Raw genomic sequence first — 22,363 nt, 5'->3', positions numbered from 1 at the left:
CACCCTAGTGTAAGTGATTGCAAATAATGGTTACTGATTACCGATTTCTGAACTGTTTTGGCGAAGATATATACGTTGCGTTTATCTAATATCATCATCTACATGTTGATATTTCCTACAATTACAATAGGCTGAGATAGCTCAAAAATTTGTAGAAATAATTGGTTTCAATTTATTATCTGCTGCACTGGGAGACATTCAATTTTCGGGGATAAATGTCTTAGAGATTTATATCTTCGTGCTGCACGCGTGACTATTGCACAGAGAGAGAAGCTCGGTGAGGTAAAGGGCAGCGTAATGCATGTTCATGCATTGCCATCGAAGTGATTAATGCATCCGAGCAACGTGGGCCAGCGCATGACAAGAAGTACGAGGCATATGGAGTTGGGTTGCCTGCACGTGCACCGCTGATTTTCTTCCTTTTATCTTCCCGAGGATCTCACTCGTGCTTTCCAGGTATACACGTGCGTATGTGTGCATTTATGACATATACGTATAATGCGTGTGTATAGGATACAAAGTTTTGCATAGATATCTGATTTCGTGGCGCTCTTACGCGACGCTGTTGAAACGCGCTCTTGAGATCGTTTGATGCGACTCGAGTAAAACGACTTCAAATGGAATTGACGGTATCGTTTGTTAGCTATATAGTAGACCAGAGCACTTTGGTCTGCTCGGAAGAGAGCTTGTCCAAAATAATTTATCGCTTGCAACTGCAAGATATCCCGCCCGTATTAACATTATAGCATTTTAGCAACAATGGCATTTTTCGCTTAGATGTGACTAGAAGCATCCCTTATCTGAGGAAAAGTTAATAAATATATATAATGATCCAAAACATATTGACAGAAAGAAAATACTATAAAATTAAATATAGACATTAAAATCCGATATGTTAATAATTAATTTTACCATAATATATGTAAACATAAATTTTATTAAATATTATTTATTCCTTGCTGAATTGCGAGAAAATTAAGACGATTACTGTTTATTATTACTTGTAGAAAATTCTAATGCTTAGAATACATATAATATTTTATGCAATCTCATTGAAAGGGGTAGAAAAAAAAACGGTATCGTATAGGTCACAGGACACAGGACCATACGCACAGTCGTCGAGTAACATTTGTACCTCCATTATAGGCTGTATCCAAGTTCATAAAATACATAATTTAATATCCATTATAGTGACGGCAACAGGTAACAAATGTTAATGAACGATCTATAACCGTGTCTACTTAAGCTACTGTGAAATGTCCTTTGTACGTACACTGCTAGTAGGTATTTACTTAAGTAATATTGCAATCAGCGAGTTCGTAATCGTCTATACTCTATGTCATTACGCGCGTGTTCGCTATCTGATATGTTATTTTTCATATTACTACAACTCGACAAGTAATGCTCTATCTTAATTAGCGGGTTTATCGTACTTAATTATTTATAGATATAAGTTATAGGAAAGCGAAAAAATAAGATATTTTTTTAGCAACAAAATATGTGCAATAAATTCAAGCGATATTGATTTAGAAAAGATAATATTGAAGGATATAACGGCGCGCACAAATTGAAAATAAAGACTGAGTTTGTAATATATCATGCGGGTTTCCAATATTTTAATGTAAATGTTCTTGACATAATATGGATATGTCGTATCACAATCTGAATAACTATTGCTCTTCAGATATCGATGTAAAAATATACCTGGCAGGCACGTTAACCCATAAGTGGAACCTCAAGTGCTCTTACAAGCTATGAAAGCGACTAGGCTTGATTACCGGACGATTTATTTGTGGTTCAAGTAACGTTTTCCTCACGAATTAAAGGGTCACGTAAATTAACAGTACTGTTACGCTTGAATTCTGTATCAAGGGGTCATAGCAAATCCAAAAATAAAAATAGAATAATAATATAAAATAATTGAACAATAAACGCTATTGTTTTAAATATTCACATGTATATAGTACGATAAAAGAATTAAATATTTAATACAAGCAATCGTGTGTACGATTAACTACTTTAATAAAATGTTATTGCTGTGGTACGAGTAAATCTCGTGCATTTGAAATTTCCAAAGAAAAAAAGGGAAGGTCGATTGGTTGGACAATTCTTGTTATTGGCTATTTAATTGGGTCCAGTCTCTTAACCTGCGATATTCTAGGGGTAGCGACCGGGCGCTATACTACCAAAATGGTAGTTCTAATCTGCAGCTGGCGGCAATCACAAAATAATCGTTAGGAGGAGATGGTATATAGACGCAAATCTCACTGAATCGTGATTCATCTAATTGATGAATCTTTTATATTGCGCTATCGGCTTTAATATAATTATTTTATAATTATATCTACACAGACATAAAAGATATTTATGTTGCATAAATATTACTTATTCGTATAATTAATAAGAGATTAAAGTAGGATATAACATAAATATTTATAGACGCACGTATAAAATAAGATTATAATATTTTTAATCTATAAAATAAATGTGTGTAATTACTTTTATTACATCTTATTTCAATTTTATACACATGGTAAACTGATAGAATGAGATTCTTTTTTTAACTTTAAAACTTCTTTTTTTCTTTAGTTCTTATCTTTTTTCTGGATTTGTAATTGTTCAAAGTTATCCGAGATAATTTGGTTTGCTTACGCAAGTTTCCTGCACATATTATATCGCCTTCGCGCATTGTAGTGAACACTTTATTTAATTGACATTGATCTAATACTATTTTCGTATTAATTTTAGACGGACACATCACCCTTAGAGTGCCGAGTGGTAAAGTGAAAGGAGTGCAAACGTAACTTTATGCTCTTAGCAAATTCTGGCCGCCATGCATTTTCCGAAACGTCGACACGTTTACGAGGGTGAGCATCCGACGGCAAAAGCGTGCGTGCTATAACTGTGCATCTATAAATAAACGATGAAATGCGGCAAAGCGCGCGGCTTTAATTGGAAGGTCCGGACGCACGCAACGCTCGTTACGATGGGTTTTACTCAGGAATGTAATCAAAATGATGATCTCATCGAATCAAAAAGACACGTCTCGTTGTTCGAGGAGATGAGCGGCACTGCGTGTATCTATTGGCGAATCTCTAATAAATTAGTACCTGCAACGCTCGTAATTGACGCAGAGATACGGCGCGTTGAAAGATTTTTATTGTATCCGTTATAATTCTAACAGGATTAATTACTCTTAAAACTAAACTAGGCGTTTAAAACGGGGCTGAGATCTTCATTAATGATAAAAGAATCTCAAAGAAATATGAATCAAAACGCAATTAACAATTCATGAGAATAATAAAAGAGATGTCGGATAGCTTAATATATGAGAAAGGGAGGAACAGCAAAATAATTGAATAAAAAACGGACTTGGAGAATAGTCAGAAGTATAAAATAGTTATAGAACGGAAAGAAACAAAAGAATCAGAATCGCGGGGCATTTCGCAGCCACTCTCTCGCAGAGGCTATGTACGTCGTATGTAGTGATGCACAAGTTATTATATGTCAATAGATTTGTGTCTCGTCACATTTGTTTGCCGTGCACGCCCACGTATGCGTGTGCTTACTCTTCGGGGATGGCATTTGCGAGGGCTGGTTGGTGTTTGAGCTCGTATTACAAATTCATGGCGGTCGGTGAGGCAAACGCGGATCAACCGCGTGCACGAGATGAAGAGAGGAAATCCATATAGAACAGAGAGGAAACCCGAGCGAATATCGAGAGAGGAAAGGGTAAAATGCAGTGGCGTCAAACCAATTATTGGTAAAAATCGCGTTTATTTGTTCGATCAGTAAGAAGCGTTACTTTACATAAAGTGACATAAATTATATAAAGTTTCCTTTGTATTTATTGAGAGTATTATGTATACACAGTTGAAAATATTTTGGGATATTATATAACTCTCTGAAAGCATTCTTTGAACTAATATATAGAGTTTCTATAGTAGGGCTGCCACAAAGTATCTATAAAAATTATCTTGCATTAAAAACCTATCCTCGAATATATAGATTCATTGAATTCTCTCATTTATATACTTCTAATGTATGTATATTTTGCCGATATTTCTAAAATCACTGGCGCCATTGAAGTGATAGGCAGGGAGTTCATGTAACCTAGAGAATGAAATAAGGGAGGGAGAGAGAGAGGGGGGGAAGGGAGGAAGAGAGACAAGTAACGCACAACCGGAGAGCAGAGAGGCGGACATAGAATGCGGCGAGAGAGGCAGAAATTGAGGGGCGCACCCGTTCCCTGTGGCCGTCGTCAATCAGAATTCCGCGAATTAGCGTTAACGGGCCGTTATTGCCGCGTCCATTTGGCTAGTGTACAGTTTGGGTCGTGGATATGAGCCCATAGATTCCCCATATTCTACGCCGTATGGGGCGATGGTGCTGCCGCGCGCCGCGCATAGCCCACCGGAATCCGGTTAGTTACTGCCACGCGTTATGGACCGCACCGCCTTTCTCTCTCTTTCATCCCCGTCGTTCCCTATCACCCTCTCCCTTCCGCCGCCCTATCTTTCTCCCTCCGCGGCCGTGGAAAGCTCCACCCTAGCGACGGGTACAACGCGAATGGCCGCGGTCTCTCTACCAGACTCTGTGCATCTATCGATACCTATTTACCTGTTCGCGCAGGAGCAACGATTTCCCGTTTCTCTAGATAAATGTGCAACCGTAGGGATAAACGGAAATAAAGCGGGATAAAAAAGATTTTTTAAATCGAGCTAAAAGAGAGAGGTAGGAGAGATAACCGCTGAATGAAGCAATGATAGAGGATTTATATTAGGCTGTCAACTTTGCACAAGCAGCAGCAATATTAAGGTTGATAAATTAATAAAACAATTAATAACGGTTGCCATGATGTAACTAACGTAAAATTAACGCGATGAAATATCTCACGGGATAATCTTTACACCGCAATGATTACACCATTGCAATAATTAATACCGACATATTTCTCTCATGGCGTATTAACATAATACGTAACTGTTTGTACCAAACAATTCAGGAAGATTATGCTCTTGGGTAACTCGCTATTAAATATGCAAAATTTTTGTGGATTTATACCAAAAAGCGATTCTCTTTGTTCGTTATAGTTGAAATCAGTTTACGCAACGCGAGGAAGAAACATTCAGATGAAACTGTATCTCGCTATATGTAGGTGCGGTAATCTTAATTGATCATTGCCTTGTTTAAACCTTCATACAAGGCGAGTTATTCTAGCTACCGATAATTCTCGTCACGTTCCTCGGGTTGTATAATGATCTGTCTCGTATGTCTGTCAGTTTTGTGCAGATGTCTTAATCCGATAGTATAAAAGTCCCGAGCAATTTATGATGATGTTTGAAAAGAGGAATTGCATTCTTTATTCTGCGCTTTATTCTATTGTGCAATTACAACACTAGAGCCCGTGCAATTTTATTTATATGCATAAATATAACTTAATAGATAACTTACATATCGCAAAAGATGACTATTATAATCTACTCATTTTTCATTAAAAAAATTAAGAGAAATATGTCATTTTTATGAAAGATATTGTAACATTATCTTTATATTTTGCAAATCATGTTTGTTATTATTGCAACGATGTAACTGAGTTAATAAATGCAATTGTTAGCTCAGTTTTTTTTAGTTGATTGTAATGATCATCTGCGCGATTGGGATATATATCATGCTTTACTATCAATTCGTAATTAAAATATCATACCTGGTAGAAAGACATCATCCATATATTGATATAGATATTATACATATGACAAATGTTTTGAGACGTTAGATAGATTCTGCGCACTTTTGATGATCAACTATGATGAAGGATTTATAATTTCTTGTTGTTAAATAAACATTATGATTTATGAGAGATTAAGATCTAAAAAATGTTGATTTTTTAAAAGCATGTCTATACGAATCAAATATCAAAATATACGAAATAACACAGTTCACGTCAGTCTCTGTACTGTCAACGGTATATACCGTTGCTTTAATGCCACTGATTTTTTTACCTGCTAAAAAAACATCCAACATCGAACGAATCGCATCGCCGAAGAAATAGAGACAGAGGGGGCGATCTTTTTCAAGGACATTGAAGGGTCATACATTACGCGCTTCAACCGTTTGTTTTGTCATCAACATAGCCGCAAAAGGGCTAAAAAAGGGCCTTAAAAAACGTCTTAAAAAAGGGCCTTAAAAAACCATATAGTCACGGAATCGCAAGGAATTCCAAGGTTGACAATTAAAACCTGGAGAAAGAATAGCTACCGTCATTTCCTGCAACAGTGTGACTTTTTCCCCCATGGTGATCTGTGCCGAATTTAAAAAGGGCTAAGGGTCGGAAGTCTCTCAAGGGTTGTTAAAAAAGGAGTTTTGTTAAAAAAGCATTTACCGGAGTGACAGTATGAGAAAGTTTATGATAGGAATATTCACAGTGGGTCTTACCAAACTCATAATTAAAAACAGAGGAAATAAAGCTGTAGACTTGCAAGACCCGCCGCGCTTTTTGACTGACCGCGACTAACAGTTTCACAATTACTTTGGCAAGAATAAAACATTTTATACAATATATATTTTTATTATATACAATATTTTTTTAAAATCTTCACTTTTCCTGTTAGAACATTATTTTCAACATAAGTAATATATCATGTTTAAGGAGAAAAATAAACAGTTTTAAATAATGCTGTTTGCATAGAAATTGTCCATCACAGCATATATTTAATAAACTTCCTAAGAGTATTTTGCAAAGTTGCTAAAATGTTTTAGAGTTTGTTAAATAATAGTAAGTTAAATAATACTTTAATCCATATAAAAGCCAAGTTCTCATAAATAACATTTTTTAATTGAATAATATCAATGAATGCCTACAATCATACATTTTTCGCCGTTAGATCATTAACTGACTAATAATAGGTTTAGAGAAGTATTGGCTGATAGAACTCACATCTGAGTAGCGAGAATCAAGCTTTGTAGAATCAATCCGTTCGCGCCCGTCGGAAATCGGTCTTTCGGTCCGTCGGATACGGCGCTCGTAGTAACATCGCTTGAAGCGTTCTATGCCCAATACAACGTCGTAAACCCTACAATTGCCTGCCTTAGAGGTAGTCTCGTTCCTTTGCTCCATCCTTTCTTAAGATTTTTTTTCTCCAGGACAACATCCGATTGTGGATTCGAAGAGTTAGTGGGGTTAACCCTACACAGGCCAGTTTTCTTTCGACCTACGCGTATGTAACACTATCGGTAGAGGTTCTTCTCGCGTGCTTTTCGCGAAAAAACTTTAATACATATCGCAAAAATTTAGCTTTTTTCCATTAGTGACAGTGATGAGAAGTGATAAACATTTCGGCTCGATAAAAGACATTAAAACTCTATATATTTTTATATTATTATGTGGGGCGTGTAATTCTTTATTGTATACGTGTATAATGCAGTAATCTAATTAAACAATCAGGTAAAAAGCAATATCTACGATATATATTGCAATTTAGAGTTTATTTTTAATGAAGATGTTAAATTTTAACGAAAAAATATCAAAACAATCACTGAATTATAAACGACTAAAGAAGAACATTTTTCAATTTAAACTTCAAAGAACTGAATTAATATTCTTTATCTAATTTAAAAGGAAAAACTTACTTCAATAAAATTTTAATTTAAGATTTATATAGTTACAAGGAGATTTTTGATGCGCAAAATTACAAAATAGCAATAATAATATCTTTTAACATTTTCACTAAAATTGACTCTAAATTAGCCTGAAAATCAGCAAAAAATAATGCACGAAAAATGAAATATCTGAAATTTGTGTGTATTATATATACATGTATGTATATATTTTATACATAACATACATTATGTATGTATGTATATATGTATTTTATATGCATTTTGTATACCTATATAATACTTATGAATTATTTTATACGTGTGTAATAATCGAACATATAGTCAGAGATTAACATACATGTATATGGCAGAATTGTGTTTATTACTGTCAGAACAAACTTTATATGTCCATAGTGCAGTTTGATTACTGTATAATCAAATCGATTTCATTTACAATAAAAAAAAATCTTAGATGGCTTACAACAAAAATTACCGCGAGGCAGATGCAAAACGTCTTATATTTTAGTAGTATATTTATAGATTTGCCATGTCTGATTCAAGACAAATAAACAGTTGTTAAATGAGAAACTTATGAGGTTGCTGAGATATTGGGAACACAAAGCAGGCCATTTATCTGATGTCGTGCATTAGTGACAATGGTTTTCTGGAATGCTCACAATAACATTTCGGTAAAAATGTCAGATGCGAAAAACATTTCCAACATTTTTGTGCTAACGCGAAAATATTTGCGAATATTATTTTAACGCACAATTTATATGAAATAGATATGATGCAAAAGCGTCTACATATAAATATTAATTTTTATTATATGTCTGCATATGTTCTTTATAATCGATGTTGCATAACATGTAATGTGATTCGAGCTCATATAATGCGTTGTACATATAATAAATAACACCTTTGAATAACATTAAATTAACAGCATCATATTTGATGAATTCTTATTTATTAATGATAAAAAATTGATGTTTCATTATGTAATAAAATTTTCATATAGTTTCTGATGTACTATTGTAAAAAGATTTCTAAAATAATTTTATATGCGCATTAATAATCAAACTTTAAGATATAACAAACGTTCTGTTACCAAAAATATAATATTAAAGAACTTCATCCGAAAGTGTTAATCAATGATTTTAAAAGTAATTGGTATAAATTTAATAAATAGTCCAGTTTCAGAAAGCAGAAATAGATTTGGACTTTGTGTTCTTGCGCATGGTATAGAAAAGATAAACTGTAATCATCGGCGACGTCTCGTACTTAACGTCAATGAACTTCTTTCATAAAACATTATGTGCACTTAGAAAGATATTAAATATAAAATATGGTTAATTTTATTTCCATCTTATTTTTTCATAAAAGAAAATATTATTTTTTCATATAAAAATATGTATTTTTTAATGCAATTTGATTGACAATTGACAAAAAGAGCAAAGTTTGAAAACACTAAAGTTAATAAATTAAAAAAAAATAACTATATTGCAGTAATAACAAAAACATATTTCTATTGGTGTGCAAACGCTTATCCTATAATACCATCAATAATGCTTATTCATTGCCCAGTAAACAGGAAATTGCGCAGCTATGCATCGAGAGATTAGTGACAAATAATTAAAAATTTCCGTGATAGTCAGTAAAAAGAGAAATTTTAATCTACACAAACAAATAATTGCTTCCTTATGCATACGTATAACGGAAATTATGTAAAACTCAGTATGTGACTAACATCTTCGTGGATATAAGTGCGGTAAAATCGTTGGTGTTGGGATAGGTCGAGAACTCGTTGCCATATCAATATACCTAAGTGAAATGATACGAGGCAGCAGTAAAGTCCGACAGTAATGACGCATTAGGGGGTTGCCAGGCCGATTTAGCCGGCTATCAAACAAAAGGCAACTTTTACTGGATCCGGCCAAGGCAGTGCGGCGTACGCGCGCCCGTTTTAAGAGGTTCGGTTGGGAGAGAGCGCGCCGGCCACTTATACCTGACGCTTTATGCGTTTTATAGGCGCGACGTGCGTTTCGTGTGCCAAACAGCGCATAAAAGTGCAACCAGATTGGCCATTCTCGTCGTTACCACGTCACGGATTATTCGCGATGTTTCACGCAGCAAAATCAAGTCTGCCTGTTGACTCGGAATTATCTGCCAGTAAAATCCGAAGAAAAAAAAACATTAAACGTGTATGCGTGCGTGCGGTTGCAATTTTATTTCTGTGTATATTCCAGTAAAGTCGTATAGATATACAAACTAGAATTAACTGATAAAATATTTGTTTCTATAAATTTTAGTAAATGTTTCCAAAAATATTCTCGATGTATAATTTTTCTCATTATTTACTTTTTTTAATTTTAATTTTTTTATATTTTATTCTTTTTATATATATATATATATATATATATATATATATATATTTTATATACTTTTTTTATATTTTAATTTTTTTTTAATATTTTACTTTTTTTAATTTTAATTTTAATTTCTCATCTTTTCTAATAAAAGCGTAGAAACAAGATTAAAAATTATGCATATTAAACACACATGCCATGTCAGATAAAACATTTCTTAAAAAATTTTATCGAATAAAATAATTTTGAACGAAAAAAAAAAATTAAAAATAGTAAATGTTTATCTCAGTGTAGCAGCGATAATATTTCATGCAAATTGTTTTAATAACAAATGCATATGTATTCCACTAATTGTAATATATTGCCAACATTCAACAGATTATTAAATGCACATGAAGTAGGTATATCAGTAAATCGCGATTAATAGTTGGTTAGGCTAATTGTAAGTGACATTCATAAATGGGACTTCGAAGCCAATGATTTCTAATCTTTTCAATCTAACTTATAGTGGAGCAACACTCTTAGATATAATCTTGGAATTTATTGCAAAGTATTGTTAATTCTATATTTGAGAAAGCAAAGTGTCATACGGTGTCATATATTTATGTATATTCTTCAATCCTGAAAACTCGTTCTTGTTTTTTTGCACACTGTTAAATTTAATTATAACTTTATTATATATTATTTTTTCCTTTAATATATTTCTATTTTATGCACAATAATAAAATTGTCTCTATTATTTCGTGAAATACCAGTAATCCAATGTCGCGTAGTTCCATTCATTTTCTAAATATCGATCAAACATAATTTATAATCCCGCGTCAGTTGTGATACGAGGGAAGGGAAGGGAAGAACAGACAGAAGGGAAGACTGGGGAAGGGAAGGTGGAAGATAGGATTGATGAGATCAATATGCAGTAAGTCTGAGCACGGCGTCCGGAGTTAATGGCGGAGATGCGTTGCGGAGAAGCTTTAACGTTCCACTAGGTGTGAAATATTTTATTAGCGATATCTTTGCGTTACATTCAAATTGAAAATTTCGCAACAATAAACAATATCCGCAAAATATGTTTTATAGCTTAATAATAAAAATTGTTGCACGAATACAGAAACATATATGAATTGTGCGACTACAAATATATAAGGTGTAGTGAATAAACTTTATTAATACATATAAAATGTTTTAACCGTATTTGTTAAGGTTTCTTAGAATGTTTTTGTGATTCAGTAGCATGTATAAAAGCAAGATTTTATTTCTTTCCCGCAAGATAGAAGTAGCAAGAAATGGAACGTTGAATCGTATCAAATTTAATTCAATCTTTATGACGTGAATAAAAAAAAGATGAAATCTCGATTTTTACCGCTGGTACCAGAATATGACAGGACCGGTTTTACGATGCACGCTCCGATAACATTCGATTTCGCAACACGGATATATGTGGAGCAAAAGCAACAAATTTTCATCAGTAAATTAAATTGGAACGTTATATATTGCAAATATTATATATGTGAACACTTTTAATTATATTTTAAGAGACAGAAATATTCTGTCTATATGTTCGAAGGTGTAAAAACAAATGTTTTTACTTTTTTATAAGAAAAAAATAGGAGATTTTAACGTCTATTGTAAGATTTCATTAATTTAATTTATTTAAGTGCATTGGATCATTAAATAAACAATTAATTACAAAAGTCGGAAACAAATACGATTAGAGTTTTCTAATTTGTTTATTTTCTAATTATGAATTATACGTATTTTTCGATTTTATTGAATCTAAAGCAATTTTAATATAATAACAATTTTGAGTTTATAGCAAAATATTAGAACGGCTTTACATTGCAAGAAGTATTGTAGTAAAGTTTATGCATATGGTTGGCATAATACTTGAAATAGTAAAGAAACCGTTCATGAATGTGATAGTCGTTTTAATGATTCTACTTTATCGTTTATTAATTATCTGAAATGCACATCAAATCAGTCTGGTTTGTAATGAAGTACCATATATTTAATTTACAATTCGCGATGGGATAAATTAATGGAATACTATCAACAGCATAATAAATGGTCGCGTTATCGAGTATAAACATTCACAGCGTTACTCTAGCTGTTCGTTGTAGGTGAAAGCAAAGTAATTATCCAGTGAGCTTTTCAATTCCCTGCACACATCGTGCAAAACCATTAATAAATTTATGAAATATTTGTAGCGAATCGAATATGACAAGTTTATAGCAGATCTTATTTGTTCGTAGCAGATCTTATGGCGAAGTGGTTGCCCAGTGCCCAGTTGATATTGGAATTTATAGCGTATTGTTACACAAAATTTTTTCATAAGCGTAAATAAAATATCTTAAATTATTGCCCCACAACTCAAATAGTAATATAAATTTACACGGTTGACGTCTGATAATGGAAAATCTTAGTAACAAAAAATATTAAATTGAGTTATGAAACGCGTTTAATCGTAATATAAATTCGAAAAGTGTAAAAAAATTGCGTAGGTATAGTAACGCAAATTTAAGATTGCATTTTAAAGATAAATATTTTCTATCCAGAATTGTTTAAAGTAGATTGACCGTTAAGTAGCCAGAACGTGCTTTAGATTTGGATCGCGCCATTAGTATCGCACTTCTGCTGGAATCGGCCGGCGGCACGTGTCAAAGGATGGGCGAAGTAAAAAAAGGAATAACAAGACGAAGGAGAGAAAGAAGAAAACAAGCGCCGCCGAAGCGGCCGAGGAGGAAGGAGGAGAAATCCAGTGGCGCTGTCTCGAGATACGCAGGCGCGGGTCGCGACAGAGGAATAAGAGAGGCGCATATGTGAGGGAGAGATAGGACGGTACAGCCAGCCAAGATGGCCGTATCCCACTTCCCCGGCTTCCCTCGCTCGGTCCTCCGGACAGAATGCCTGCCGCGACGAAAACCAGCTTTGTACCGCCGAACGGAACACACACGCACACAACCGCGAGGATCTCGCGCGTATATACCGACACTTACCACAAACATTTCCAAAGCCGTTTCCGACCTCCTTCCCGCCGTCCTCTCTTCGACTCGTCATCCGGCATCGAATGCCTTTTCGGTGATCCGCGACGCTTCGCGAATTTCAAAATTGTCATCACCGTCGTTAATTTTCTTCGCGACACGCACGCTGACGTCCCCGAAACTTCGTTCGGAATGCCTACAATACTAAGTTGCGCCGTTGTAGCGTGAGACGAGTAGCTCTAGAGATGTATATGGGGGATCATGGTCGGAATAGGGGAGATAGGGTAGAGGGGCATCGGGCCGCCGCACCGTTTTGGCGATGCTCTATTTCGTTAAAATTATCGCTGGATACTTATATCTGGATGTCGCTTTCACAGTTCCGTTCCGCGATATTTTATTATTTACACTTTTGAAATAAAAGTCAAAAAGGATTATTGCAATTTTTATTGTATCAGACACATTGCGAGAATACCTACCGGATAAGATTTATTACGTAAATGATATAAATAAACGTAATATGAGATAAAGATTTTTGCCGAATTAAAAATATATAAAAATCATCTAATTCGACAAATATGTGACAATTATCACGACGATATCGATCGCTCAAGGCAATGGCCTGTCGTGCTCACTAAAAGATAAAAAAGAACATTCTTAAATGGCATATCAGTAGAAAGAGATTGTCGCGGTAGAATATCGCTCTCAAGCTGCAGAAAGGCGGACAGAAGAAACGCAACGCCGAGTGGAGGGAAAGAGAGATAAAAGAGAAGCGACGGAGGTTGTGACACGAGGACCGCGCGCGCATGATGGAGGGAGTATCACCAAGATGGCTGCTACAGAAGCAGCGGCATCCACATCGCGTGCCGCGACAATCACGTCGAGTCAAGCGTTTCTCGAAGTGGAAGTGTAAATCGCGTCACAGTGTTGTTTTTCTGCATATTAATTCCAATCTGATCTCGACAATCCTTAAGACGTATTTGCAAATTTAAGAGTAACAAATTTTAATTGATATGAAACGACCACGCCCAAGCTGCGGGCGGCCATTTTGTAATGTCAGCTGAGCGCAGTGCATTATGGTAGCCAGTGATGCAACCCTATAACAACCGACGCTCGCTTTACCAACCTTCATTGAAGTTCCATTCATCAGGTATTTTCTGTGCTATTAATGTTTATGAGCATTTTTTATATTTTTTCACTTGTGTAAACTACGTCTTTTTTATATTAATCTATAATACGTCTCTTTTTATAGTAATCTATAATATATACTTTTAATTAACACAAATAGATCAGTAGACGTTACTCTAAAGCTGTTTCCTTAAATATGATACACGACTGTTCACATTTTATTCATAATTATTGATGTAACGTATAATTTGCGATATTTAAAAAAAAAGTTTTATTATGAGATGATAATATACAGCTGTTATTAATAATGTAATTGATTGTTTAGATAATGAATTAAAATTTAATATTGATATCAAAGCCTTTAATAAGACATAATCACGCTCCTATAGGCCTGTTTATTTTAATTTCAATTAATTAAATTTTTACCACTAAGCTGAAACAAATTTTATATACGAGTTTTGTGTATATTGTAACGAATTTCTTATTGTTTTATTAGTTTTTGTATATAGAATATAGACTGCTTTTTTAAATTTTTATGAGTACTATATTTGCTCTTTAACATTCGCAACTTACAAGTTCTCGTAAATAACTGACCAAGTTCTCCACCGTTCTCCATCGTAAAAGAGTGCTGATATCATCGCATTTTAACAGATCACAAAACGTATCCACTTACACTTCATTGCCTAACACACTGAGTACTTTAGCTCGAGTTTCACGGTATGTTTCGACTCCGCGCACGTTATATAAACGTAGTATATATCAGATAAATGTTTTCTCTTCTTTCACAGTCTCTGCCATATTTGCACAAGTAGCGAAAAATCGCGCATAGTAAGTATTCTCATCAGATTTCTGATAAACTCGTCAGCGAAACTGAGATCGAATTATGGATTGTAAAATTCTACAGTTTCTATATTGATAATATCAAAATGTGACATGGTTAAAAGAGATATATAAAAAATTATAAAGTTTAAAAAATAAGAAAGAACATATGTAGGTACTTTATACATATAATGAAATGTCGATTTCGTATATCGTTTCTTAATAAAATATGTAAAACAATATTGAAAGACGTTTTATGAAATTAGTAAATATCGTAGACCACAGAGATTGAAAAAAAAAAAATGAATAGAGAGGCAAATATGGCGAGGGAAATAATCATGCAGTGAAAAGGCGACTTGCGAGAAAAGAAAGAGATAATTGTCACAAAAAAAGCGATATTGTGACAAAAAAAATAGAGAGAGAAAGATGAACATTTATCAGGTTGAGACGAAAATAGGGGGTGACAAACATTGTTAGGAGAAGGAAAGGAAGGAAATGTACATAGCAAAAAAGAAAAGGAAATATGAAAAAAAGAAAAAGAAACAGAGAGAGAAAAAGAGAGGATTAAAAAGAAGCGATCGTGTCAGGATAAAAATAGAAGATGAAAAATGATCGCGCGGTGGCGTAGCAAAGATAGCAAATTGAAAAAGAGAGGAGGATTACATCTTTAAATAAGAGACTGAAAAAGAAGCGTTTCCATATCTCCTTAAAACGTTTAAGAACGGAATCGGAAGAAACGGATACAACGAACTTTTATTCTACGTAAAAATAACAGAAATATAAATAATAAGGAAAATGATTTATGCAGAAAAATATGAAGAATTATTTGGAAAAGGGGACGCAATAACGAAGTTGAGATTGTGGAACGCAGAAAAGAAACGGACAAAGGAAGATAAGAGTGTAAGGTCGCGTTCTCATTGGTTTCTCGCATAGCTCTCCTCTCGACTGGTCCATCTCAGCGTTTCTTCAGAGCGTGCACATTCCCCAGATCTTTCTTCGTGGCCCCGATGAACCTGCGTGATGAAAAGCTTACCAGCCCACGTAGAGCCTTTTTACACTCTGTACCCCGCGTTGACCCTGTCCAAACGCGCAGGATATCTAGGACTAGTCCGCGACTTCTGTTTCACATACACAGGCGATCGTACACACGCGCGCGTATGATCTTATCTCGTTCCATTGTTCTTAAACTACAGCGTCTATGTCTTACATACGCTTGATCGCATAACAAGAGTCGTATCATTAAAAACTGTACATCGCCACTAGATATTATACGTAACAAGGAAGAAATATATATATTCGACTCCTGATTTTAGCAACGTGTGAACAATAATATATAGTATGGTTGTATATAACATATACACGTACTATATTATACATGCATTCTGCGTTTAGCTAGGTTTATGCAGTTACTGCATATCCTATGCGCAACAACATACATATATGTTATTAATACAGTTTGGCAATTCACGACCACTGTTCTGCGATTCTATCTGCGGAGTCTGTTATTTCTATAATTCTCGTCATGTTTTAGCAAAGAACATACTTAATGCAAGAAATATGCAACAATTGCATTATCGTGTGCTTTTCGAAAGAATGTGAGATTTTCTCATGGCACAAAAATTATATATATATATATATATATATATATATATATATTTATATGAAAATATTATATTCAAAATATATATTTAAGTAAAGTTTTTTCGGATATAAATTATTGCTGCCATTTTAGCGCTGATCGTGTTAAACTTTAATGAGATATGGTTGGAAATTCTTGTTGATGTAACCTATACGCGCTTGATGAACTTTTTATCACTTGTCAAATGCGGCTACCGCAAAGTGTTATTATTATTACGTCTGACACATTGCAATTGCAATTGATTTTACTGCTGCTATCAAATGGTAATCGCTGTGTATACAGTACGCCAAAAGTGTTGGGATCTACCGATTAAGCTGTCGCAAGTTTTCTGATTAAAGAAATTATATTTTTCTCCGATTTGTCACATAACACACTCAGCTATGATAGGACGATAGCTATCGTTTCTTCGATCATTTGTTCCACGCCATCTCACCGCCACGTTGTATTTGCCGATTTTACGTTATTTACACATGCACCGGAAGCTCATTTATGTACTCCGCACTTATCTCTCTAATCTGACGCGCGCGCGCGCGTGTTCAGTCATCGGCCTGAACTTGTTAGCGCCTAAGGTTATCGTGTGTAATATCGTTTACGCTTATGCTCCTTCATTGCTTTAAGTAGGTAGAAACCAGCAGTCGTGAAATAATTGGCAGAACCTCACCAGGAATCGTAATGTTTTTTGTAATTATCGATTTATGTCTGGTCTGCTTATATAAAACGCAATTTTCGTTGAAATCATTATTTCAAAGACTCTGTCTCCAAAGAAGAATGCAGTCATTAAAATAATTATAGCATAACTACATACATATATAATTATATACAAAGTATAGCTCACATTAGTCATGCTTCGTGCACAACAATTATTAATAATTATATTCTTAAATATGATGATTATATACAACGTTGAAATATAAAGATATTTTGGTGATAAAAATTTATTTATATAGATGTTTTTTGAAATTATATCTTTTCTTGATCCTACCGTAATTAAATCAAAATTAATGATAAATATCTTGCTCATGTAGCATTGATAATTTGAACATTCTTATATTAAAATTTCTTGATACAATCTGTGTTATAAATGCCTACAAAGTTAAGAGCTAATGTCACTTATTTGTATAGCAGCTTAGACAAGTTAGAATATACCTCCTGAAGACAATTTTCTCTAGTATTATGCCTGTTAAGCCTCACAGTACCTATTTGTTTGCAGTTCTCTATATAAAAACAATGATTTTATATGAACAACTTCTGCCTTTGTCTCCCGATCGAGTACTGGATTACTTTTAGCAAAATTTTTCACAAAATTATTGTTGTTATTTTCGTCAATTTGTAAACTTCTTTACGCTACATGAGGATTTTATTATAAAACCAGAATTTTGGAACACACAAAATATTTTTGATATCTAGTTGAAACTAGTACCAAATTTTTTAGAGTTTATGATGTGAATTTCGGACAACGGAAATTCGATAACCATAATTTTAATCGATTCGATATTCATGTAATAATTTGTTTAAAAAATATTCATTTCTTAACACGTAACACGGGAAGTATTTTTGGTCATTATAAAATTAAAGTAAATAATCTACTTTATTGCATGATTTGGAATACAGCGACACTAAAAATAGTCTTTTATTATATACACATGTACTTTGCGATATATTATCTAACGGGCATATGATAAACTTCAATTGAAATCTATTATGATAATAATATGTGATATCATTATCATCTTTCGTTTAATAGTCTAAAAAACTCAAGTTGAATTTTTCATGTTTGTATTGCTCTGTTATTCTGATATTAGTTCACTGCGCTTGATATAATCATACAGGCAGGAAAGCGCGTAATAACAGAGCGTTTACAGAACGAAGCACACCGATTTCATTGTCCCTGTGGTTTACCAATTTACGGACCATTACGGCTAACTCCTACAGGTCATACTGGGCGCGAGATGGTCACGTCGTATCATCCATTATTCATCACCCTCTTCCCCAGACTTCAGTACAATTTTGTCCGTTGATCCTGCGCTCTGTCCATATTCTTTTTATAAATTTTTTCGCAGTACAGGTTTTTACCTGTTACGTGTTATTATAGTTCTTTCAATTAGTGTCACGGATTTCATTATTATCCGAAATAATAACATGTGCAAAATGGATATTCTGACAGTCCGAATGCAACACTTCTAATTTAACAAAAATATAAGAAATAGATTCACGAGATTAAATATAAATGGAAAAATAAGATTATATACTCTTTAAGTAAACGTTATCTATTTATACATACATACGCATTGTTATCCTTCTAATAATGTTTACGTGATAATCTTTCAATGTAATTTATTATTGTAATTAAAAAGAGAGAATTGATATGTTTAATTTTAAAATATTATATTTTTTTATTGTGAAATATTTATGTATATATATATATTGTTTTGCATTTTTATTGAGTTTTTTAATATCTTGACGAAGAACAAAAGAATGTGGAATTTTATGGAGTTTTATAATCAACTAAGAATCTTCGCGAAATCTTTTCTCACGTTTTAATCAAGACAGTGTCGTATATCTAGCACATAATTTATTCTTGTCACATGTTACTGTGCTTAATATCTTAAGATCAAAACAGATTGTCCGCCACGCCGCAAGCGGAATGGAATGTCGAGAAACGTGTACAATTTTTCTGACGCAGAGGATACCATATTTTCCTAGCCAGTCTTGACCTTGACGTCTACAAAAGGAATGTTGTGCAAGATGGTCCAGAGACTATTTTGGAGGCGGGGTTGTCGAGAAGGATTCCGGGGGTACAAATACCTGAAGTCACTCCCCTTTCTTTTAGAGCGTCTCTCAGTTTAGGATCCGCCCGATTCTATGCCCTCTCTCCAATTCAAATAACCTCCATGAAAGAAATCATCATGGTAGTTGCATCTAAAACGACTTTCGTGATGGAAGACGCTGACCTAAATTCGGTACAGAGCGCTTTAATAAAGACATTCTTCATTCGGCTTTTGTATTAAAGCATTATCGTCGGTTGTAAATCGTCGTCGTCCTTTGTGGATCTTACGCTATCATTGCTTTCGCAAGGGTTCTGAAGGGTTGTGCCTGACGCATTGAACTTTATTAATATCTGACATAAAAGGTATTGTCCTCCACTTTTTCGTTATGCGGCTGACGCGGTTCTGCATGGAACGAATCATACGATTATGTTCTTATTAAAAAACAAAGATGTTCTGTGCTCTCATATTTACGACAAGAAAGTCAATGAACTATAGTATACAATATATATACAATATATTGTAAAAAAAATATATCTACAAATTATGATTTTAAAAGTCCAAAATTATTGTATAATAATTTTATTTAATCATTTAAAAATTCATGAAATATGTAGCAAAACAGAATATTTGAAGTACTACATATAATTATTATGTGACTAGCAAGTTTTGTAAAATTTTGTATGCTTCGTGAGATATTTTTCGCGCAATCGTTGAGATAAATTCTTATATGCTCTATATATTTCTCTCCAGTCCTGTATTTCTCCGTTTTCACATTTACCTCCATCACTTTTCTTCGATCCTCTTCCACCGATTTATTCATGTTATGTTTGTGAACGTTTGAATTGCAAATTTACATCATACAGTCAATTCTATGGCACAACATGCCGAAGCTTTGAGTTGCAGAGTAATAATGCAATGCATTACTGTTGTATTAGACGCGATCTTCAACGTTTCAATGGAACGAGTATTAATACACACGCTCGATGTTACGTAATACTATCTCCTGTGGTCTTGTTGTTATACTAAATTTGCTGATTGAGACTTTGCGGATTGGTTAGATTATCTCGTACTGTATATAGCGCAGTTTCAGCTTGATGCTATAAACGCGCTAGAAAACTATTCACAGATTATTCAACGTAATGTACATGCTAAGTAATGAAAACTTATTTTTTATGTTATTATTGACTTTTTACGTATACTTATTATGAAATGGCATGTGCCACGAAAAAATTTCGAACGAATCAGAATTAGAAAAATATAAAACATTATTCTATCTAAAAAATCTTAGCTTTAAATCGATAATGATTAAAAATCGTAATGTGTGATTATATGTCTTCCCTTTATTTTCGTAGAAATTGGAATAAAATTAAGTTTAAGACAAGTAAAAAATTTAATATTATAAGAGTTGAAATCTGACGCAAGAATTGCATGATCATCTGTGATAAGTTCTCCGTCAATCTTAATGTGACACGATCAGAGCACAAAGAGCATCAGTGTTCTTATCAAACAGAATATCATTGTAGGGCTCAGAATCAGGCATTCATTATTCATTTGATACAAACAGCGAATTCAGAAGCTTATGCTTCGATGATCATATTTGTACAAAGTAAACGCGTTCAGTGTTCAGATATTCATAGAATATTACGCTATATGCTTTTATATACTCATTTACAGTATAGTGTGCCGGATTCTCTATATATTTCCCTTCTATGGATTTTTTTTAAAATAATATTTTTATTAAACCGAAATACTTTTTAACAATATAAAGGGTGTATATAAGAATTTTACATAAATATCATTATTAAAAATTTAACATATGCAATAAATGAAATAAATATTGGTGCATTTTCTTGCATTACGTTATACAAAATATATATCTCTTTTCAGATCGGATGTCCAACTTGCTGATTCATGCATTCAACATGACAAGGTAAGATATTAATATTAATTTTGTTTATGCAGTATTACAAATTAGTTTTTATTAATTATTACACGATAAAAGAAAAATATACGACAACATTTTTTTATCTAAACCAATTGTGTTATAATTATAAATAAATTTTTTCTATAGTATATATTCTATAACGGACAAATGTCGTTCTTTACAAGGATATAATGCGTGTTCTCTTACAATGTTAGCATAATTAATGGTTCTCTAGCAATAGCTTACCCGCACCCTAACATTAGCTCTAAGTATTTATGGCCTCATTCATTTCATTTTATGTTTCAATTCAAACGTATTGATGCAACTTACCTGTGTGTTTTACACATAGTAAATTAAAATAAGTTGTTCATTTTATTTTATATTTCATATTAAATATTAAATTTGTACACATATAAAATATGTGTATAAAAAGTTCTATAAATGTACTGTGACGTTGCGGCCCGCCGCTTTGTGGCAGCGCCCCGCCGCCGTCACAGTACATATAAATAAATTATGGAATTTTAAAATATTTCCAGAAATCTATTATAGAATATAAAAGATATAGAAATAACACACACTCATGAATCGAAATATTTCAATCTCTGCAATAAATTATGGACTACTACATTCCATTTTTTCATAAAATTTATTAATATCTCTGTAAAGTAAATTATTTAATTCGATTTAATCCGATTCTCATATGTTTTTTTCTATCGACAATTATCGATTACGCAGACATCAAGCTACCAAGAACAAAGCGATTTTAAGTAGTTATTGTGCCATCAAAAACGTAACGCGAGCATCAGGTAGTAATTTATCTGATGTTATTTAATTATATAACGTCTAACTACTGTAGACGAATTACGTGTTTTTACGATGTTCTAACATCCTCAGGTGAAGGTTTCTACTAACACGGTTATCCTTATTTGCCTTATCTCACTAGCCTCACCTGCGAGAGAGTTTCTCAATCGGTAAGGTAGATCACTCTTAAGCTTTAACACGAGTCTTGAACGTATTAAATAAATTGGTCGTCAATTACTACTGGGTTATAATAGCTGTCCTCGCGCGTTCCTTTCTTCTTATTACAAACTCGTTTTACTCTTGATAATTTTCCAGTTACTTTTTTGTCTCGCAAGAAATTCGTT

At 33.5% G+C, this 22,363-nt stretch overlaps 1 protein-coding gene and 2 long non-coding RNA genes across 9 annotated transcripts in view; 2 read left to right on the top strand and 1 right to left on the bottom strand.

Moving 5' to 3' along the window:
• Positions 1 to 14,854, bottom strand: part of LOC143908208 (uncharacterized) — an 86,621-nt gene extending 71,767 nt beyond the window's left edge. For 3 of the 4 annotated variants that reach the window (XR_013260061.1, XR_013260063.1, XR_013260065.1), the window contains exon 1: positions 12,959 to 13,213. This is a non-coding gene — a long non-coding RNA (uncharacterized LOC143908208). Of the gene's footprint in view, positions 1 to 12,958; positions 13,214 to 14,641 lie in introns of those variants that run through there. The other variant, XR_013260062.1, reaches the window with a different exon arrangement.
• LOC143908202 (uncharacterized) overlaps positions 1 to 22,363 on the top strand; it is a 371,145-nt gene that overhangs the window by 269,206 nt on the left and 79,576 nt on the right. For 3 of the 4 annotated variants that reach the window (XM_077425648.1, XM_077425649.1, XM_077425647.1), the window contains one exon: positions 21,182 to 21,224. In XM_077425648.1, the coding sequence (XP_077281774.1) occupies positions 21,182 to 21,202 (21 nt within the window). In that variant the 3' untranslated portion in view covers positions 21,203 to 21,224. Of the gene's footprint in view, positions 1 to 13,770; positions 14,091 to 21,181; positions 21,225 to 22,363 lie in introns of those variants that run through there. The other variant, XR_013260058.1, reaches the window with a different exon arrangement.
• On the top strand, positions 9,535 to 9,926 carry LOC143908189 (uncharacterized). The gene is made up of 2 exons (XR_013260051.1): positions 9,535 to 9,569; positions 9,628 to 9,926. It is a non-coding gene; the product is annotated as an uncharacterized LOC143908189 (long non-coding RNA).

This window comes from Temnothorax americanus, unplaced genomic scaffold (assembly GCF_048541705.1).
Source record: "Temnothorax americanus isolate GAGA-0224 unplaced genomic scaffold, ASM4854170v1 Scaffold9, whole genome shotgun sequence".
In the NCBI taxonomy this organism is placed as follows: Eukaryota; Metazoa; Arthropoda; class Insecta; order Hymenoptera; family Formicidae; genus Temnothorax; species Temnothorax americanus.
The sequence above is the reverse complement of the archived record's forward strand: the minus strand, read 5'-3'. Positions and strand labels throughout refer to the sequence as shown.